The sequence below is a fragment of the Tachypleus tridentatus genome, chromosome 7, assembly GCF_004210375.1.
Source record: "Tachypleus tridentatus isolate NWPU-2018 chromosome 7, ASM421037v1, whole genome shotgun sequence".
Lineage (NCBI taxonomy): Eukaryota > Metazoa > Arthropoda > Merostomata > Xiphosura > Limulidae > Tachypleus > Tachypleus tridentatus.
The window spans coordinates 12,842,198-12,862,946 of record NC_134831.1 but is presented as its reverse complement, the minus strand read 5'-3'; the positions used below and the strand labels follow the sequence as shown (position 1 = coordinate 12,862,946).

At 29.3% G+C, this 20,749-nt stretch overlaps 1 protein-coding gene across 1 annotated transcript in view; it reads left to right on the top strand.

The window, feature by feature from the left end:
• LOC143255136 (tetratricopeptide repeat protein 21B-like) overlaps positions 1-20,749 on the top strand; it is a 49,491-nt gene that overhangs the window by 25,804 nt on the left and 2,938 nt on the right. The window contains 18 exon segments of the mRNA XM_076510336.1: positions 713-823; positions 1,521-1,573; positions 2,407-2,495; positions 3,907-4,033; positions 6,841-6,906; positions 7,521-7,623; positions 10,233-10,343; positions 10,771-10,852; positions 12,165-12,315; positions 12,752-12,913; positions 17,359-17,413; positions 17,604-17,738; positions 17,841-17,954; positions 18,263-18,316; positions 18,677-18,733; positions 19,215-19,256; positions 19,258-19,336; positions 19,658-19,725. Of these exon segments, the coding sequence (XP_076366451.1) occupies positions 713-823; positions 1,521-1,573; positions 2,407-2,495; positions 3,907-4,033; positions 6,841-6,906; positions 7,521-7,623; positions 10,233-10,343; positions 10,771-10,852; positions 12,165-12,315; positions 12,752-12,913; positions 17,359-17,413; positions 17,604-17,738; positions 17,841-17,954; positions 18,263-18,316; positions 18,677-18,733; positions 19,215-19,256; positions 19,258-19,336; positions 19,658-19,725 (1,659 nt within the window).

The following is a 20,749-nucleotide window of genomic DNA, read 5'->3' as shown; positions in this document are numbered from 1 at the left end:
GTAATTTTCTCTGCAAAAGAGGTGTTTCGTGTTAATAAATTGTTTATGCTTTTAAAGTATAAATTCTGTCCCTTGCATGATTTAAATCTTTCAGACTGTCAAAAAATTGCTTCTTTGTGTAGTAGTAAGTATATGTTTATGGGTTATTTTGGGCTAAGGATTCTTCTACAGTAGGTATCTGTGACTTGTTGATGATACATTTGATAATAAACGAACAGCACACACTCCATTCTTTTTAAAATAAATATATATATTTGAAATAAATTAAACATATATACAAAAATTCATTACACTATGGGGATTGTAGTCGTATCTCAAACTATACAGTTTCTTCTTGTCAGAAGTCAACTTAGACCTATTCAATTGCTTTACAATTCAGCTGACAAGCCATACTATTTTTCTGTTTTATATATATATCACAGTGGTATCTGCAACACTCTTTAAGACAATTTATTCTTCTTATTTATTTCAAAATTGTAAATCTCACTCTAACACATCAACTGTTAAGCTTTTCACTCCCATATTTAACTTTTTTCTGTACGAATTTCTCTAACTCGCAACTTTACTCTTGCTCTCTCTCTGTCTTCTGTTTGTCTGATTGCCATTATTTATCAATTTATCGTTTAGTCCTATTAGAAATTGAGATAGTCTTTTTGACTTTAAGATTTTGTTAAAGAGAAACATACATTTAAATGTATTTAACACTCTACAGCCAGACAGAGCTATTGAAGTCTATGAGCAAGCCCTCAAGAAAAATCCTAGGGACAGCATGCTAGCTAGGAAGATTGGTCAGGCCTATGTGAAAACACATCATTATGATAAAGTAAGATATTTTTTTCAAAGTTGCATTACAAGGTGATAAGAAATTTAAAAAAAAAATGTATATATATATTCACATATGCACAATAAATGCTTAAGCAATAATGATTTCTTTTTCTTTTCATATTTCATCAAGTCGATGTTATGTGTCTTACATTTAGCTCTACAAATTTTGACCATCACAAGCCCTTCCGAAGCTTGGATAGTCTCTCATCAATTAATGTTTCCTAAGTTGTCAACTCCATAATAATGATTTAGTATGCAACATTTAATATCTGTTAAAGCTAAACAATTAAAAAATATATAAGATTTTATAGTAAATATTATTTGTTAACAAAACTTATAAACTAATCTTAAACAGTACACTTTCCAACATTACAAAGATGTATGAATATTGCAGTATTGTGTGAAATTTCTAAGGTTTTATTTACATATTTTTTTCAATTTTAACTTTATAAAATCGAGAAACTTGGAATGGTATTTTTTGTCATCAGACTATAGCTTATTTGTATTGTAGTTATTTTTCTATAAAACATTTCATTAAACTAATTGCAGGATTTCTTATTTTATAGGCTTATTATTTTCCCATCAAGTAAATACATTTTTATGACATGTATTTTCATTCTTCAGTGATGCTTTTTAAATTTTTTTTCTGTAATTTTAAAGTTTTGTGATTATAAAAAAGCATTTTTTATAAATAGGCAGTAACATACTATAAAGCTGCTATAAAGACAGGGGGACAGACAGTATTAAGGTAAGGTAAATATTTTATTTTCATGTAAATATTTCATTATATAATACTTTTGCAGTTTTACTTTTATGAATACAAAAAATCTAACAAACTTATGTGTTTGGTTTTGAAAGAAAGCTGGTGTCATGTGGCTGTAAAAGAAACAACAGTTTTTAATATTCTTTTACTGCGTACAAAATTTATTTGGATTTGCTCTTTAATGATGGTTTAAAAAATAAAAGTACTCAGAATAGATCATCAAATTTTAGTATTTCAACCATAAACCATTAAATATTTAACTTCTTATTTTTCTTAATCTTTCTAATGGTTGCTTCTGCAGATGTTAAATGAAGTATACTCACAGTCTTTATATCAACCTTTTATTATTTTATAAAGTATAGTTTTGTGTGTATCTTACACACACGTGCTAGTGGAAACAGTTTTTACACGTGTTTACTGTACCAGATTTTACTCAAGAATTTTAATGGTTTTACATAAGTTGTTAATCTTCCACAGGTATGCTTGTATGATTATTGTACAACTTAATAGATCTTAACAATCAGGATACAATGACTAATATTTTAAAATTAAGTTCTGTATACTTCTAAAATATGCATTTTTGTTATTTTCTATGATAAACTTGTGGGCTCCCCCTCAAGTTTTTTTTCTTGTTAGAACTTTAGAGTCCAGTCTGCATGTGGATTAAATGTTACTTGGATGGATTTGTAGTTTTTCAATTTGTAGAAAGTCTCAGCAGCAGTCTTTGTGTAACTATTGTTGTAATCTTAAAAACATTTTCTTTGACATGTCTATGTGTAAAAGATACTATAAAAATATCTCTTTTTTGCTGTTTATAGGTATGATTTGGCTCATCTTCTGTTTAGAATGAGACGATACCGAGATGCTGAAGATGTTATTCAAGGATCTCTTGAAGGAGAGAGGCATGGTGTGTATTGAGAGATGGCATGAAGAATGATTGGAGCCTTATGAGGCCAGATTTTCCTCAGATGCACAAACAATAATTTATGATTTTTTACAAAATATTTTGATTTTAAAGTGGAAACAATGCTGTAGTATTTCAGCATTTGACCAGTTCTTCTGTCTCTGGGATGACCTTTTAAAGACCTATTGTATTTCAATAAATATGAATATACATATATACCCACCACTACTGAACTTCTTTCACAAACTAGTATCAGTAACTAGTTGCAATAGAGGGAACAAAATTCTGTATCTAAGAGGTATAAAAAATAATAACCATCAACCTAATATTTACATGAACTTTTACTTAGATTTATAAATTTTGCTGACCATATTCCTTTCAAAATGACTAACATACTGTAGAAACTAAATCAATTGAGCTGATGCATATATGTTAAGTTACATGACCAACGGGTATAATGACTTTTCCCATTTTTATTTCTAAAGACTACCACTGAAAAACAATTTTGCAGCAAAAGAAAATTTGTAAATGTTCATGTAATGTTGAATATTACGTGGCTCTATGGTACAGGACTTCTTTTTTTATCAATACATTACCACTTATATTAATTTCATTAAATACTTATTTTTTTTTCCACAAATGGCCTGATGATTAGGTCACTCAACTTGCAATTTGTGAGCCATGGGTTTGAATACTATCACTGAATGCATTCATCCTTTCAGTTTTGAAGGGATAATAATGTGATACTTAGCGTTGCTATTTCATTTGAGTAGACCAAACGTTAGTGGTGAGTTTTATTGACTAGTTGCCTAACCTCTAGTCTGTTATTTTGAAATTAAAGACAACTAGCACAGATGGCCCTGAAATGATTTTGCACAAAATTCAACAAACAAACTCTTCTCAATGAAGATAGGAAAAATGTGCAATAAATATTGTTCCACTACTTTATTTGATAGACAGATTATTAGCTTATCATCAGACATTTGATTTGAAATACAGCAGTTTTGTGTGCAACGATATATTTACTGTAGCAAAATATCTTTTTTTCATGAAATTCTTAGAGAATATCTTACAGTATAATTTGAATCTACTTTATAAGCAAAAAAAAAATTTTTTTGGGTGCAGTCTTTGTTTTGTTAATTATGTTGTGACATTAAAGTAGGTTAAAAATATTAACAAGATCATGGAAGTGCTTTGGATTGATTGATTTAAGTAGAATGGATGTTAAGGAACCAAAATATTTTTTTAATGAAAGCAAAAAAATCAATAGGTTTGAGTAAACAGTCTGTATACTTAGGCTTATTTAATGTTTTTATAATAAAAATTAATCTTCAAGATGTTACAGAATATTATTTTCATTGCACTTTTAGATAAAAACATCCTTCAGTTTTATATATAATTTTATTCTTCTTAGGAAATGATTTAATGTGGCTTCAGTGGGAAGGAAAGTTTTTATTACTCTTGTCCCAGGTATACTTGTGCACAGACAAAAAAGACCGAGCCATAGAAATTCTTGAACGTGCTCGTGAGGTTCAGGCAAGGTATGTTTTTTTATAATAAATATATTTTACAACTGTTTTTATGGATTTAAGAACTGTTTATATCTTTCTCTCATTCTTATTACATTTTCATTGGACCATGACGTCTGGATATTATTCATATAACCAAGGGATGACATTGCCCTCAATTTTCTTTCAATCGGGCCATTGTTAAGAGTGTCGATGCAAGCAGTAGCAATATTATCTTTGTGGAAAATAGCAAGAAGCGAAGATAACTTTAAACAAGATCAACTGAACACTTTTCTTGACCATGTTTTGTGTCAACAACCTCCATATAAACTGAATAAAGAATAAATTTGGAACCATTGTTAATACTATGTAAAGGAGAAGCTTTTGACATATTTCTTCAGCACATTTTATACCTTTCAGAGCTCAGGCTTGTCTCAAGCCAGTTATTAACTTTAGTATTAAAACCAATAAATGTTATACTCACATTCATCAAAAACAAGCCTCACAGACATAACAAAAGTTAAACAGTGAAAATTACAATACTATGAAAGTTAGAATTGATAAAAAATACTTGTAGCCAGTGAATTCATGAAACTTTATACTTAGTGAAAGTGATAATGAGTGTGTGTTAAAATCCATAAAAATGTATAATAAAAATTAAATCCTTTAAAATTGAAAGGGTAGAATACGTAATAGAAGCTCTTTAACATGGATAGACAAAATGCACTCTTTTTAACACAGAAGGTAAGTATACACCGTAACATAAATGAACCTTTTTAATGTAGAAAATCCATAAAAAAAAAAAACACTGTTTTACATTGAACCTAAACCTACTCTATTTTGGAGATCAGGTAGTCTAATATTTATGCTAAGAGCATAAAAATAAGTCTTTAACCTCAACTGCATTTTGTATAAAATAATCAAATATAGTAATACTGTAACTCATAAAGAAACCAATGTAAATATGCAAACAAGACATTAAATAAATCATTTTACATAAAATACAAAAAAACAAATATTTCACATTGTACATAAGAATAAAAAGGTTAAATGAAAAATTAACACACATTTTTTTATGTAACTTAAAGTTACACTTAAGTAATTGGAATATCATTGCCATGTATAAATATATTACAGAAAATGGCAAGAGATCAAAAGCTAAGTACCAGATTTTCTCTGTGTTTTTAAATCAGTAGTTTATTCTTACCTCTTTTATAACTGAATAAAAGAGTAACATTTCTTTCCTTAACATGTATTTGTTTACTGAATGTTTCTATGTATGTGAACAAACTTTTTCATGTCATTTTTTGATGCAAAATGTTCAGCTGAAACAAAGGACTGTATATTTATCAGAACTTGTACTAAAACTCTAATTGCACATGATTACGTATAATGTGGTATTCACATGTAAAATATCTTGCTTTCCTACACCAATTTCATATTATACAAACAAAACAATATTTTATACCATTCTAATTTGTAAACTGGGTTGTTGATACACTAATTAAACCTTAGATGTTGCTTCCTATAACAGGATTCAATTCAGTCAAAGAAACTATCTACTGTTTCATGAGATAATTGTATTGTATCTTACCTTACCTCTGTCACATAGAACAGGGATATCTCCATATAAATGTGACCTAATTTTGTGATTGGATGGCTATAAGAAACTTTGGACTGTGAAAACAATTTTGGCATTTTCAATTTGATCAATTCTGATATAATTTAGGAGCTTGTTGTGAATCATTGGCAGGAAGTAATTAATAATAATGGAACATACATTATTGATTAAACAACATTAAAAGCATTTAAAATCCTTTCTCTTTTTCTGAACCTAAAATTGGGCATCACTTAAAGAATGACCTGATAGTTACTTAATATTTCATACTAATTTTTCATTAGCTGTACATAGTAAAAGTGAACCGACTAAGAACTATTGATAAGTTGAAGGTAAAAATCAAATGATAAGTCCAGTAAAAAAGAACTATTGGCAACTTGAAAGTAAAAATGAACTAATTGAGTTTCAAACAAATGACAAACTCAACTGAATCAAGATAAACATAAAATAAACACACTTTATCATAAAATCAACAAAAGTGTTACAATCTACAATTTAAGAAAAAAACAAAAAAACGTGTGAGTTTAAAAACACAGGTATTTTTAATACTTAGTAGATGATATTTGTTTTGGAAGTCTTATTTTTGTATTTTGTGTTTTGGGATATTTGCTAATTTTGCAGGCTTTTATGCATTGTGTAGTAAGTTCAACAACAATCTAATAAAGGTGATTCATTTTATTTTATGTTTATTTCAATGCACTTGAGTTTGTAATTTGTTTAAAGCTTAATTAGTTCATTTTTACTTTCAAGTTGCCAATAGTTCTTTTTAATGGACTTATCATTTGATTTTTACTTTCAACTTATCAATAGTTCTTTCTACTGGAATTACCAAATAAGTTTTACTTTTGATTTGCCAATAGTCCCTCCTACTGGAACAGTTAATGTTTATTTTCAACTTGTCAGTGCAGTAGTCCTTTCTAATGGACTTACCAGTTATCCTTTTTTCACTCGTCTTCACAATAAAGTCTCTATACTTCTTTCCTTTCAAATCATTGTTTGAATTCACTGTAACAAATCACTTTTCCTGTCCTTTCACATATTAATTCATAAACTACAGGTTGTCACATAGATCAGTTATCTACCAGCTTAGTCTATACACATCACAAGCTTGCAGACTGTAAGAAAGTCGGAGACTAGCTATATGTATGAGGAAAAAAATAATATCCTATTAGCAGTTGTTCAAATGTTTTTGTTCTTTTTTTCCATATGACTGATTGTATAGGGTAATGAGAAGAATAAGTGTAGAACAACCTGATGTAACAGAAGAACAGAAAAAAATTGCAGTCAGGTAAGCTTTATGCAAATTATGATAACTTTGATTTATAAGGAAAATCTCAAATTATGTGGATTTACATTTATGCATCTGCTATCTTGCATAATCTATTCTAAATATCCAGTATTAATTGACTGTGTAAAATATCTTTGTATATTCAGGTCGTTCATTACTAATGTACAAGATTAAATTAGGAATGACAGTAGAGATAAGAGTCAACGTACTTACCTCTGTGAAAGTATTAATATTATGTAATATAGCTTTATGGATACTGGTATTACAGTGTTACTTAGATTTTATATTAATTATTTTTCCTGAACTGCTGAAAATCTATTGTGATGATATAACTGTTATAACAACTTAAATGTCACTTAGTTTCTGAACTAAGTCACTGTTTATTACCAGACGGCTAAAGTTAATTTTCTATTTTTAGAAACCTGGAGAAAAGAAAAATGTGTTCACAGTATCAATGTCTATTAACAATATTTTTGGAAGATGTTAAAAAGTAAATCATTATCATAGTTAAAAAATGTGCATCTTTGTGTCTTCAAAGGTAGTTATTTAGGAATCATGCACATTAAAAGAACCCAATGTGCTTTCCAGTACTAAATGTAATTCACTTATTGCAGTATTTGTAAACAGCTAGCAGAGCAAGCATTATACAAGAGAGATTTTTCTCTGGCAGGCCAGTATTACAAAGAAGCTTTGAATTATGATGAAAACAACAGTGAGGTAAAGTATCATGCTAAATTAAAGCTTGTTAGAGCTCCTGAAAAGTTACTGATATTGTCTGAGTAAAGTGTTTTATATATGTTCATGTAATATTGCTTTACATGAAGCCCACATTTTATTTATAATGAATACAGCAAATGTAATGAGTTCTGTTTGTAATAAGTATAATGTAATTTCTCATCTTCATATCCAATTCGTAAAAAATCTTTGTATGGAAGGGATTTCCCTGCTGGACACAATCATGTCGATTGCTATTTAGTAATCATCCATATTGCATGTAAGTATGAGGATAACTAATACCAGATTCATCAGAGTCTAAAATTATTTCTATCATTGAAATTCTACACAGGCTAAATTTTAAAAATGAAATAAAATGCTTTTCTCTAATTGTTGTCTGTGTTCATCACTTAGACTTCTGCTCTTATCGTATTACTTGTTATTAAAATTTGGTGGATACATATTTTATAGTGCACTAGTAGATTTAAGCTTTCTGCAAAATGTGTGTTAAGTATTTAGTAATTGTGTTTGTGAGTTCAAGTAAATTATACACTTATAATATCTTCCAAGAAAAGTATTGTCAGGAAAAACATTTAGCAAACCACCACACAAACTCTTTACTAAAATTTTACAAAGAAAAGGAGCAAATTACACAGTTTTGATTACAGTTGTTATTACAAGAAGATAGATTATTGGTCCTAATCTTTACTGTGAATAAATCAACTGTACATATAATGAACAACCTGAAGAAAAACAAAATTGTTGCACAAGAAACTGGCAGGATACAGATTATTTATCAACCACAATCTGAAAAATCCCAAACTTGTATGAATATTCTGTACTAAACTGTTATCAGTAATGAAAGGAAAACACAGTTTTATAAAGAGTTCAATGAATGTTACTTAAATTAGAATTAATCTTAAGAGAAATAAAACATCTTTGACTTGCTTATCTAAAAACACCAAGAACCTGTTTAATGATTTGTTTAAATGATATTAATGATCTAGAAATAAGAAATTACATAAACTGTAAACTAACCCTCACTTCAAAGACTGATGATAACTGTGAATATTAAATGTAGTTTTTATGTGGAATCTTTGACCTAATGGTAATTATTAATTTGACATTTATAAATAAGATAACAAACGTTCATCTGAATTTATCTTTATTAGAAAAGAACGTTCCAGAAAATTTATAAAAAAAATATTTTTAATATAATTATTCATTTGTAGTCATTTACTAGAGAAAAGTATTGAATATTTGTATGTTACATCTGAAGAACTTTAAAGTCTAACTGAAGAATGTTTGCAACAAAATGAAGAACACTATAGTCTAACTGAAGAGTATTTGCAACAAAATGAAGAACATTATAGTCTAACTGAAGAGTGTTTGCAACAAAATGAAGAACATTATAGTCTAACTGAAGAGTGTTTACAACAAAATGAAGAACATTATAGTCTAACTGAAGAGTGTTTGCAACAAAATGAAGAACATTATAGTCTAACTGAAGAGTGTTTGCAACAAAGAAAGGAGAAAATGCTGAAATATTTAAATGTAGTTTTATTCTGGTGATCAGTGGTGCTATGATGAACAGCATTGTGTTGAGTAAGTGCCATGATGAACAGCATTGTGTTGAGTAAGTGCTATAAGGAACAGTCTTGTGTTGAGTAGTTGTGGAAGAAAATAAACTACTATCACCATGGCTATGATATGTCTTGTTAATACTGGGTGTCAATATTTCAATTACCAGTCACAATGACTGTGATGTGAGTTTTTAATACTGGGTGTCAATATTTCAATAACCAGTCACCATGACTGTGATGTGAGTTTTTAATACTGGGTGTCAATATTTCAATAACTAGTCACCATGACTATGATGTGACTTTTAATACTGGGTTTCAATATTTCATTAATCAGTCATCATGACTGTGATGTGACTTGCTAATACTGAATGCAATTATTTCAATGACCAGCCACCATGAATTGTTATTGTTGAGTGTCAATATTTCAATGACCAGTCACCATGGCTGTGGTGTAACTTGTTATTGTTGAGTGTCAATATTTCAGTGATCAATCACCATTTGAACTGCATGTACATTTCAAGTTACCTCATCTGAACTAATGTAAAGGACAGTAAAAAAAATCTGTTGGTAGTAAACACACACATTACTACATGACCACTACTATTCTAGTGGATGACATTGTATAAGCTACAACTCCTAAAAATTCTTATTGTGGGTGTAGAAAGAGTAAACGTTGCTTTTTACCCCTACAGTTTTGCAGTCTCAAGCTGAAAAATGAATCTTTGCCAATCACTGTATTAGACAATATGATTGTTCTTGTTTTTGACTAACTATATTAAACATATTACTACTAAGAATTTAAAGCTACAATAATTTTGGGAAAATTAAAATGATAAGTGATGGTTTACAATACTAGTTTGAGTCAATGTGAACCTTTCTCAATCACTGCATTAAACACTTGTTTTGATTTTAACTCACTACATCAGAAGTGCACTAAACAGTTGTTTTGATTTTGAGTCATCATGATGAATAATTTTCAATTGTTTAGGTTTTAATCTTGTATAAGTGCAATTGTTCTTCTTTCCCCAGCTGCTTTTAGCTCTTGCCAAGCTCGAGATGAGTATTAACAACTTGGATGCTGCTCGACAATATTGTACTTTGGTTCTCAAGAACGACAAAGAGAATGATGCTGCTACACTGGTATATAAGTATTTAGATTTGTTTTGTTAATATGTTATTATTTTCAGTTATTTAAGCTTGATATGACTTTGTAAGAAGTTAAAAGTGGATTTTTTTTATTGAAGTGAGTTATAGTTTTATTGAGAAACACAGTAGTGCTGCATACTGTAGTATTTATTTGTCGATAAATATTAACAGTTTTATTGCATTGTTTAATTATTTTGTTAAAGAACTTAAAATACGTTGCACAATTTTTAACTGGATTATCACTATCAGATTGTAATGGCCACAATTGAGCAGAATTATGATTTGAACGAGGCTATACTACCTTCAAAGAAGGTACTGGTATCTTTAATGTTTGTATCTTTTATTTTTGAAACTATATACTCAATGGTTTTCAATATTAAAGTTTCCTCTATGTGTACTTTTATTTATTTCCTATTAATAGATGATGGCTGATTTGATGTTTAGAAAAACTGATTTAGAGTCAGCCATGTTCCACTTCCAACAACTTTTAGACAGAAAACCAGGTAAGTAAATAATCTGGATCAAGTAATTACTTACATTCAAACTGAATATATACTGCACTGGAAAAGTTAGCTAAAAATCGACTTAGCTTTAAAACCAGGTAAAAATATGCATTACATCTCATGTTTGCTTGGAAAAGTGACTAAAAAAGACTTAATTTTAAAAGGTAATGTTTCTTTTATTTATTAATTGTTAAACTATTTAGTTACTCAGATTTTGTATACAGGATATCATGTTTAGCTGTTCTAGAATCTTCTTTAAGTGCATTTTTGAATAATGTGCTCAAAAATTGAACCTTTATAAATATAAAAAAGTTTACAATGAAAACATAGTGAAAATCTTAGTTTGTTAATACATGTCATATTATAATATAAAGTATGAACTCCTATTCTGTGAAATATATCAATAAAATTGTTACTTTTGAGAGGCTAACAGAAATATAGTTCATTTAAAACAAACTGAGATTTTTTGAATATCGTTTTTTGCCATCTTAGAATTCTGTTTAGTTCTCAGTAGTTATAATAACATTACAAACTGAAATATTGCTGACAATAATGGTACCCAGTTGATGAATCAACAATACATTCTAATCACTATAAATAAGAATGGTGATATGAATTACCTATACATATTACCAGTTTAAATTTTACTTCTGAACAGAAGTTAATCATAATACATAAGTACAATATTGCCTCTAATTAAGGTCCATTCTTTAATTATTAGCCCACCAATATTTTTATAAAGCTTACCTTGTCTTACAGCAGTAGTAATCCAACATATAATTCTCTACTGTAACACACTTTATCACTGTAATTTTAACAGCAATAGTAATCCAACACATAATCCTCTATTGTAACACACTTTATTACTGTAATTTTGACAGCCACAGTAATCCAACATATAATCCTCTACTGTAACAGACTTTATTACTGTAATTGTGACAGCCATAGTAATCCAACATATAATTCTCTACTGTAACACACTTTATTACTGTAATTTTGACAGCCATGGTAATCCAACATATAATCCTCTATTGTAACACACTTTATCACTGTAATTTTTATTTGAATAAAAAGGAAGAAGAAACACATTTATTGTACCTGAAATAGATAAATGACATGTGAAAAATTTGCACTTCACCTTTGTTGCAGTTTGTAATGCCCCTGGATGTATTAATTAGGGGCAGTACAATATTAGTTGCTGATGAGTTGGGTGGGATAACAAAGATATTTGATTGGTCAGTTGTATTACCAGTCTTGTCTCATGCCTTGGAATGTTACAGTAGAATACATTTTTCCGTTTTTTTTTGCACAGACTATTTTCCTGCTCTGGCCAGATTGATTGAGGCCACACGTAGGCTCGGCAAACTGGATGAGTTACCAGCATATCTGGAGAAAGCTGAACAGTACTCAACCAGGTCCAGCATGGAAGCAGGATATCACTACTGCAAAGGTCTCTATGAATGGTAGGCCAATATTAATCATGTTTTTTTATTCACGTCTTGTTTAAATCACCAAAAAAACATGACCTACAAGACTTGACACAATATATTAAATTGCTGCATTTTAAAACATAATAAAAGTCCTGTTCACAAGTTGATAATTTTGTTACTTTGCAAAATATTTACTTTTATAATTCTGTCAATTTGGGAAAAAAGTGGATTCAAATAGATATTGTGTAGTTTGCAATTTAACATATTCAATTTTAGTTAAATAATTGGTTTTTCAAGTTCTTGAAACTTATATGATACTAAGAGTTTACTATGATAAGCACTGTTTATGAATTTGTGAGTTTTCAGAATATTGTAGTTTCATTATTTTTTAGTAAAATTATGTTCTTTGGTACATGATTCAAAAAATGAAGATATATTTTTAAGTGTTAGCTACGTGTTTTTTTTTTAGGTACACGGGAAACACTAGCGGAGCTGTGAAGAGTTTTAACAAAGCTCGGAATGACCAAGAATGGGGATTGATGGCAACATATCACATGATAGAAATTTGTGTGAATCCTGACAATGAAACTCTTGGAGGAGAAACATTTGAATCTGTGGATTCAGGAATCAGGTCCATGAATACATTTTTGTTTCTTTATCAGTAAAGCAGAAATTATTTTACAAAGGGAAAAGTTCTTATTTAATGGTTTAGTGACAGTTTCTTTTTATCAAAACTTTGCTAGAAGATTAGTTCATGTGATTGTTTCAGTGATGCAGTAGTGATGTCAGTTTTTATCATTAGCTTATAGACTTAATCTCATTTCTCAATTAAATATTGTAGTTACACTTCCAATCTCATACGGTGCCCTCATAGTAAAAGAAACAGAAAAAAGGAAAGGTCAAATAACGTGTATGTTATGTAATATTTGACCTTATGCCATGTTAAGTTTGTTGTATTTTTCTTCATAAACAGTGTCACTAAAATATGGATAAGACACTGTTTCTAGCTGTCTTCCTTATCCAAACTCATGGGCTTGATCTACCACTTCCACTCACAAAAATAATTAGAAAGCCACCAAAAAAGTTCTTATTGATATATTCATATTTCAAAATAACTTGCCAGCATCGAATGAATTCTTGGAAATTACTATGCAAACAAGACTGATACCATGTTAAGAGACAAATTATTATTTTTTAATGTACTTTCTCTTTACATTGAAGCTTTTGATAATGGACTGCATATATGTAGAAGTTTTTAGATGATGCTTTAGAATGCCAGCTTTAAAAAAATATATATTAGATACTGTGAACGTTGATTTAGCAATAAATTTGCATACAATTGAATGAATCATACCATTGGACTTCTACAGAATTTCCAAACATTGACTTTGGAGTTTATAAAAAAAAGTGTTATTAATTCTGTTAAAAGTTTTGTTTTACACATTATGAAGAAGCAATTTTTTAAATTTAACTGTGGTGTCAAAGTTTTACTTTATAGTTTTTGTGAATGTCAAGTTTACTTGAAGAATTTAGTTGAATTTGATGTTTACCAGTTAAAATGTAACTCTCTTTGTTACTCAGTGTCTCCAAACTATCAGTAAGTAGTTTTTGTAACCTTTATAAGAAATTTAATATTAATTAACTTAATCTTAAATACAGCATTAAAACTTAAAATATTGTTGTGGTAAATTCACCGTGCTAGAATTTTTTACGTTACCTGATATAAAGTTGCTTTTAAACCCAATTATGTAAACATCTGTAGTAACAATACTTTTAAGATTTCTTAAATTTTCATGAGTAATTATGAACATATCGATATTCATTTTATTTTAATATTTCTTCTTAAAATATTTTTGAGTAAATACAAAATTGCAGTGTTTTTGTTGTTGTTTTTTTTCAATGATTTTCCAGTGCTTTTTCCAATAAAACTTACTTGGAGATATGCTTTTAGAAAGTAGTTGCTTTAAAACATAGACAAAAGACTGCTGGAATCTTTGAAACAATTTAAAAATGGTTCCAATGGTCCCACATTCAACAACACATGGCATTGTGTAACATTTAGTAGTACTGAAAAAAAGAATCTAAAAAGAACATCCCAAGACTTACCATAATACCTCAGATAAATAATATTTTCTGTAGCTTTGCACTTTTATTTCTAAAGGCAGCTGGAATTCACTTAATTTTTTGTAATTTACTTGAAAGCTATTCTGATTTACTTATTTTGTGCTCTTGCCTTCACCTGCTATTATTTTATTTAATTATGTCTTTGGTGGGCTTCACCATATTCTTATGTCATTTAGCAGCGTAATAAAAAAACAACAAGATAATCTCAGGTGTTAGGATTGTAAGCCCATTTCTTGCTCAGTGTCTAAACCATCAGTAATATATTTTTGTAATCCCTAACTTAAGGAAAAAATTCCACTTTTAATTAACTTAATTTAATTTATTTTATTAAAATTCCCTTCAACTTGCTTGGTATTAAAATGGAAAACAAACATGAGATTATTACAGTTTTGTTTCTTTTAAGGAAATACCTATTTTCAGCATTATTGTGTGTTAATGAGTAATTTCTATTTTTTCCTTGGTATGGTATTTTATTTATTTCATCATTTTTCTTTTCTTTTTTTTTTCATCCCTGACCTTAAAATTTTATCCATGTTCAGTATAGTAACTGAAAACGTAAAAAAATTAAGGGAGAAATTTAACTGTTTGACAAATTTATTGTAATAATTATAATGGTAATCAAATCTTTTTTCAGTACACATAACACAGACTAGTGTATCATAGACATTTTGTGAAAAAAATTCCCTTACCTCCAGGTAAATAAATAAAACTTTTATTTACTTCAACATTCTTTGGTTTTGTATCTTTATCAAGGGTTTTATCTGCTGACAAGGCTTGATGATATATTGAAAGAAGATGTGAGAGATTAGTTTGTTAAAAAATGTTGCATGTGAAAACGATATTAGTTGCAATGGCAAAGTAACAGTGAACTAAAAGTAGTTTAGGTATATACACTTACTTTGTCTTGATGGGTGTGAGATTCTGTTTATAAACATGTGGTTCAGAAGTATAGTCACAACCAAATAATCTAGAAATGAAAAGGTTTAAGAAAATAATTCATAGTGTTACAAAATGAGCGGTTGTGGGTTTACCCTGTGGCCAGTGTTCCTTTTAGGCTGCATGACCAAATAACAACCAATCAAGTACTGCACACTTCATTATTCCAGCCATGCAAATACTCAGTAATGGCAATGAGTGTGAAAACGTTGATGGCCTTAATGACCATGGCATTTGATAAGCCCAAATATATAACTATCATTGCAAAGTGGCCTAATGATCCTATAGAGTTGATGATCTAAGAATAACCCCCACCCCATAAAACTAACTGGTAGCAAAATCTGCACATTGTCTTGATAGTGGTGCACATGAAAACAATTCATTACACACATTAAATAAACAAATTCGAGGGAACATTGCCTGTGACAATATCATTAAGGCCATTCAATGTCAGGCTCACAGTCATGTTCTTCAAAACTTTTATCAGTACACATCCTGCACCAAAGAAGGCAATTGAAAATTTGCAGACAATAAAGAAACTTTCATTTTAAACGAAAAATTTGCAAAATCACTCCACAAAAACAATGTTTTAAATGTAAATGCAGATGAGCCAAACATCCTAAGAGTATTACAGTATGGTGGTAAACAGTCAGTATCTACATTTGAGAAGATGTAAAAGGTGACAGAACCTAACATGGTGACTTCATCATCAGTATTAGGTTTTGGTCTGTCAGCCTGTTGTCTATGTGTAAAGGTGCTTACAGTATGTAGCTGCTAACACACATTCTTTATCTCATATGAAGGAAGGTATTCATCTGGGAAACATTTATTTTACAATGTGGCAATAGCATCAGTATTCTGGGATATTCTCCTTATAGTAGGATAAAGTTAAACTGTTCTTTAACTGATTACTATAGCATTAATTAGAAAATGTGGGAGCAGTGTGTGTGCTGTCTTATGTAGGGTGACTTTTATTTTAACCCTTTTGTCCCTTCAAAAGAACAATGTCCTGCTTTAATGCGTGAAAACCTCACACCTATATTTATATAACAATCTTTGGTGCAGTCTGTTTTAATTTTTTTCTGGCATCACTGTATGCATGGAAAGTGTGAATTTATGTGTATGACTGTTGTGTTTGAAGAGTGATTTAGGTGACTTTTGGTTTAAAATGTTTCATTTGTTATTTTCTACTCCCTTACCCTTGACTTTTTTGATATATAATGTATATTAATAAAGTTTTCACAAGACGTGACCTCATCCTCAGTGAGAGCTTCACAGGATAGACTCACAGCCACTCCTTCCATACCTCTAGAGATTATTTTCCCATTCCTCTTATTTCTGAATTACTTACCTGTCAATGAAATTATTAATCAGTCTCTGTATATTTTGTTATTATTATTATGTTTTAATGCAGTGGTAATACTTCTGTTGTTTTTTGTTGTAACAGTACTAATATTCATGTTGAAAGTTCACTTTTACTTTATTATTGAAATTAATATTATTGTAACAATAATTTCTACCATTACATCCCACATTTTCTATTTAACCATATCCAAGTCTTTTTTTCAGTTGCAGCTGAGACCCTTTAATAGCTGTAACTACTGATAAATTACAAAACTGAAATATTAGAATGTAAGTAAAATGATTACCATGACACACAACACAGTAATGTGCAGCCTAAATAACCTGCAGGACACGAATGGAAGTGATAGTTTAGAAATTTTCCATTTTCTGAACTTTGGTTATCCATACTATCACATATTTTCAGAGAATGTGCTGTACTGGACCCTTACTTCACCTACCAGATTTTAAGGCAATCTATTATGAAATACATACGATATAAAATCTCCAATTTATAGATTTTACTCAGCTGAAAGTTAGATGTATTTCTAATTATCACATGTCAACTAAACCTGTCATTAAATAAGTGGAAAGTAAAATATTTACTGAGAAATATAAAGAAATTAAATGTTGTGAGAAAAAGTAGTTTAACATATAATTTTAACTTGATTATAGTGAAAGACTGGACTCTCAGGAAGCAGCATCGAAAACAGCAGAAAAACTTTTGAATGTAAGCTTATGTTTTTTGTGTGTTTAATAAAGTATTTATTATCCTCGTGTTTCAGTTAGTTCTTTATCTTACAATATCCAATTTAGGTTCAAAGAAATTTTAGCATTATGAAAATTCAATTAGGATATGAATCATTCTTTGTTAAGGTTGATTAGTTTTTATTTTGTATTTTTTTCTTTTTCTTTTAAAGGAAATACGGCCAAAAGTAGGGAGTGATCTAGACTTTAGAATCATGAAAAATTTTGTGCTTTTATCAAAAAAACAGAAATCTGATGCAGAGCTGGCTTTGAATGATTTCATGGATATTGCAGCAGATGAAAGACATGTGAGTTGCTTACAATGTTGTTTCTGTGATTTCTTTATGACACTGGTTACATATCATGTGAACCGATACCTCATATAGGTTTTGTCAATTTTTTTCCTGTAGAGAGACCAAGTGGGAGCAATTTTGGGTATGGCTACTGCTTACATGATTTTAAAGCAAACACCTAAAGCTCGGAACCAGCTGAAGAGAGTTGCAAAAAATTCATGGAATTTTGGGGTAAAATCAAAAGTTTAGACATTTTGAAACAAAAGCTTAATTTTCTAGTTTTACTGGTTTGATTTTGCCTGATGTAAAAGTATCATTCTAATATTTTAGATACCTTAAATGAAAAAATTGAGATAATAAAGTGCTGAAATGTCTAAAATGAAATGTAGTTCTTAGAATAATTTCAAGTGAGATGTAAATATACAGTTACAGTATATATTTTTTACACCTTAAAGGTTTCATGAAAGCATATTTTAAAATGTTTGGTACATCTGATCAGTTAAGTGGTAATAAGTTTTTTTTATAAACTTTTACTTAAGGATGCTGAATATCTGGAGAGATGCTGGTTACTGTTGTCTGATATCTACATTCAGGTATTTATGTCTTTCAGACACCTTTCCTCAGACTTAGAGTTTTCTTTTTGATACTTTTCTGTAAGACGTTGCTGTGTTTATATACATGTTCATTTAACATGTAGTAACACTGAATTATAAAATACAGTACATTTTGAATGACACTTGTATCAAATTAGTTCTGTACTGCCCAATGTAATTGGAACATTGAGCAAGATAAGTGTTTACTTACTCCTGATATAAATAAACCATCAAACTAAAGTATAAGTTTCCTTTTAAAATGTTTCTGTCTAATGACAAAATGATGGTTTAATTTAGATATGTAATGAAGAAAGCAGTTTAATTACTTAGTCATGGATATTTTTATTTTTGTCTTTTTAGTCTGGTAAATACAACATGGGTGTAGATCTATTACGACAGGTATTACAACACAACAAGGTAAAAAATATTTGCTTTTTATTTAATGAAACACATTATGTTAACATTAACAAATAGTTTTAACAAAATTATTTTATATCAAAACTGTTATTTGGCAAATGTAAATATGTGTGTGATGACGAGAAAACCCACTTGCAGAGAAAAATATTTATGTTAAAATGGCTGGTATGGATTGAGAAAATGTTTTATGTAGAGGAGTGAACCAAAGAAGGTCGAAACGTTGTTCACTCCTCTACATAAAACATTTTCTCAACCCATACCAGCTGTTTCAACATGTATAAATATGTGTGTGTCTACTTATAACTGGCAAACTACTGTACTGATCATCAACAAATTCACTACTGAAAATCAAACTTACACCTTTACTGGTCTAAAAAAATATAAAACAAATTGATAAAAATATTTCTTATTCAATCATTGACCTATGACATGTGAACTTCATTGCTGAACAATTTTCAATCCTTCTATCAATGTTCAAAAGTCATGCACCAAGGCTTATGAATACATGGGTTTCATCATGGAAAAAGGAACAGAGCTACAAAGATGCTTCTCAACATTATGAAGTGGCTTGGAAACAGAGTAATAAAGCAAACCCTGTCATTGGTAAGTTGTTACAAAAGTAGTCTGCTATAGAAACTAAATTATACAGAGTTATTCTCATGAAAACCTAAGTAACATTTAAAAATTATATTATGCACTAAAATCAGCACAAGAACCTAATACTTGGTATTTCCACTTTCTAACAAATTATTTGGTGGGAACCTATTTATAATGACTTAGCAGTATTTTACTAAATGTAAAATTTAGTTAGTTGAAAAATATGTTTGAGTTGGAATTTTCCTTTATGAAAAGTAAGACTTCATTACATTTGCTTGTTAAATAAATCTACATATATATTAAATACAGTAAAATTCCTTTTTTAAGGCTACAAGCTTGCATTTAACTACATGAAGGCAAAACGTTATGTGGATGCAATTGATGTTAGCCATGCTGTAAGTAAATGTATTCGTATACTAACTGTGAGATTACACAAAAGACATTTTGTTTTACTAGTATACAACTAATCTATATTTAATGTGATATTACTAATATTAAAAAGGCAAGGTGAATGACCAGTTGATGTAGCTTTGTTTCTTAATTAGATTTGGGCTTCACAGTTTAACAAATTTTAAGGCATTTTTACCAATTTACCAAAAAAAAAAAAAAGTGCAAAACTTTTATGTGAGTTATTTTTTTTTTTCATTACAAGTCAACTGAAATTAAAAATCAGTATAACATAAACTATGCACGTGTTAGTACTAATATATAGGTGGGTGTACCTGTTAATCCTTATGGTGACATGTAACTTTACACATAAGGATATTTAATCCCATTTAAAGTCTCTAAACAGTACACGCTTTTAGTGTTGTTTTTTTACAAGAATAAATCTTGACATTTGGTTACAAGCATTTTGGTTCATTGAAATGTACAAATTAACATGAAAAAAATTCTTTAAAGGTACCACAGTATTTACATTATTCTAATGTGCTACAGGGAAATGTGTTAAGAATGAAGGCAGAATTTGTTTTTCACATCAATTTCTGTTTAATTATAATGACCCCAATACATAGTCAAACCAAAAGCATTGCCAAACTTATCTTGTTTATATGTTTTAGTTAGTCTTCCAGTTGAAAAATCTTTTATATTTTGTTATACAAATTTATACACCTACACTAAATTACATCATATTTGGTAAATTTATAGAGTGGTTCTTATCATAAATGTGTTACAGTTGCTTAAGAGATTTTATTTAATAGCTGGTTTTCTTTTAGGTAGCTAGAACATTTTGAATGTTTAGTTCTGTAAATTGGACTCATGTTATGTGATAAACACAATCTCTTGTGTTGTTTGTAAAACTGATGACAACATTGACATAATGTAAGAAGAATAGTAATTCATTCTATTAAACCTGCTCTTTATGGTAAATTAGTTATAGTTTGTTATTTAACAATAAAAAACAAATTAAATTCACTGTCA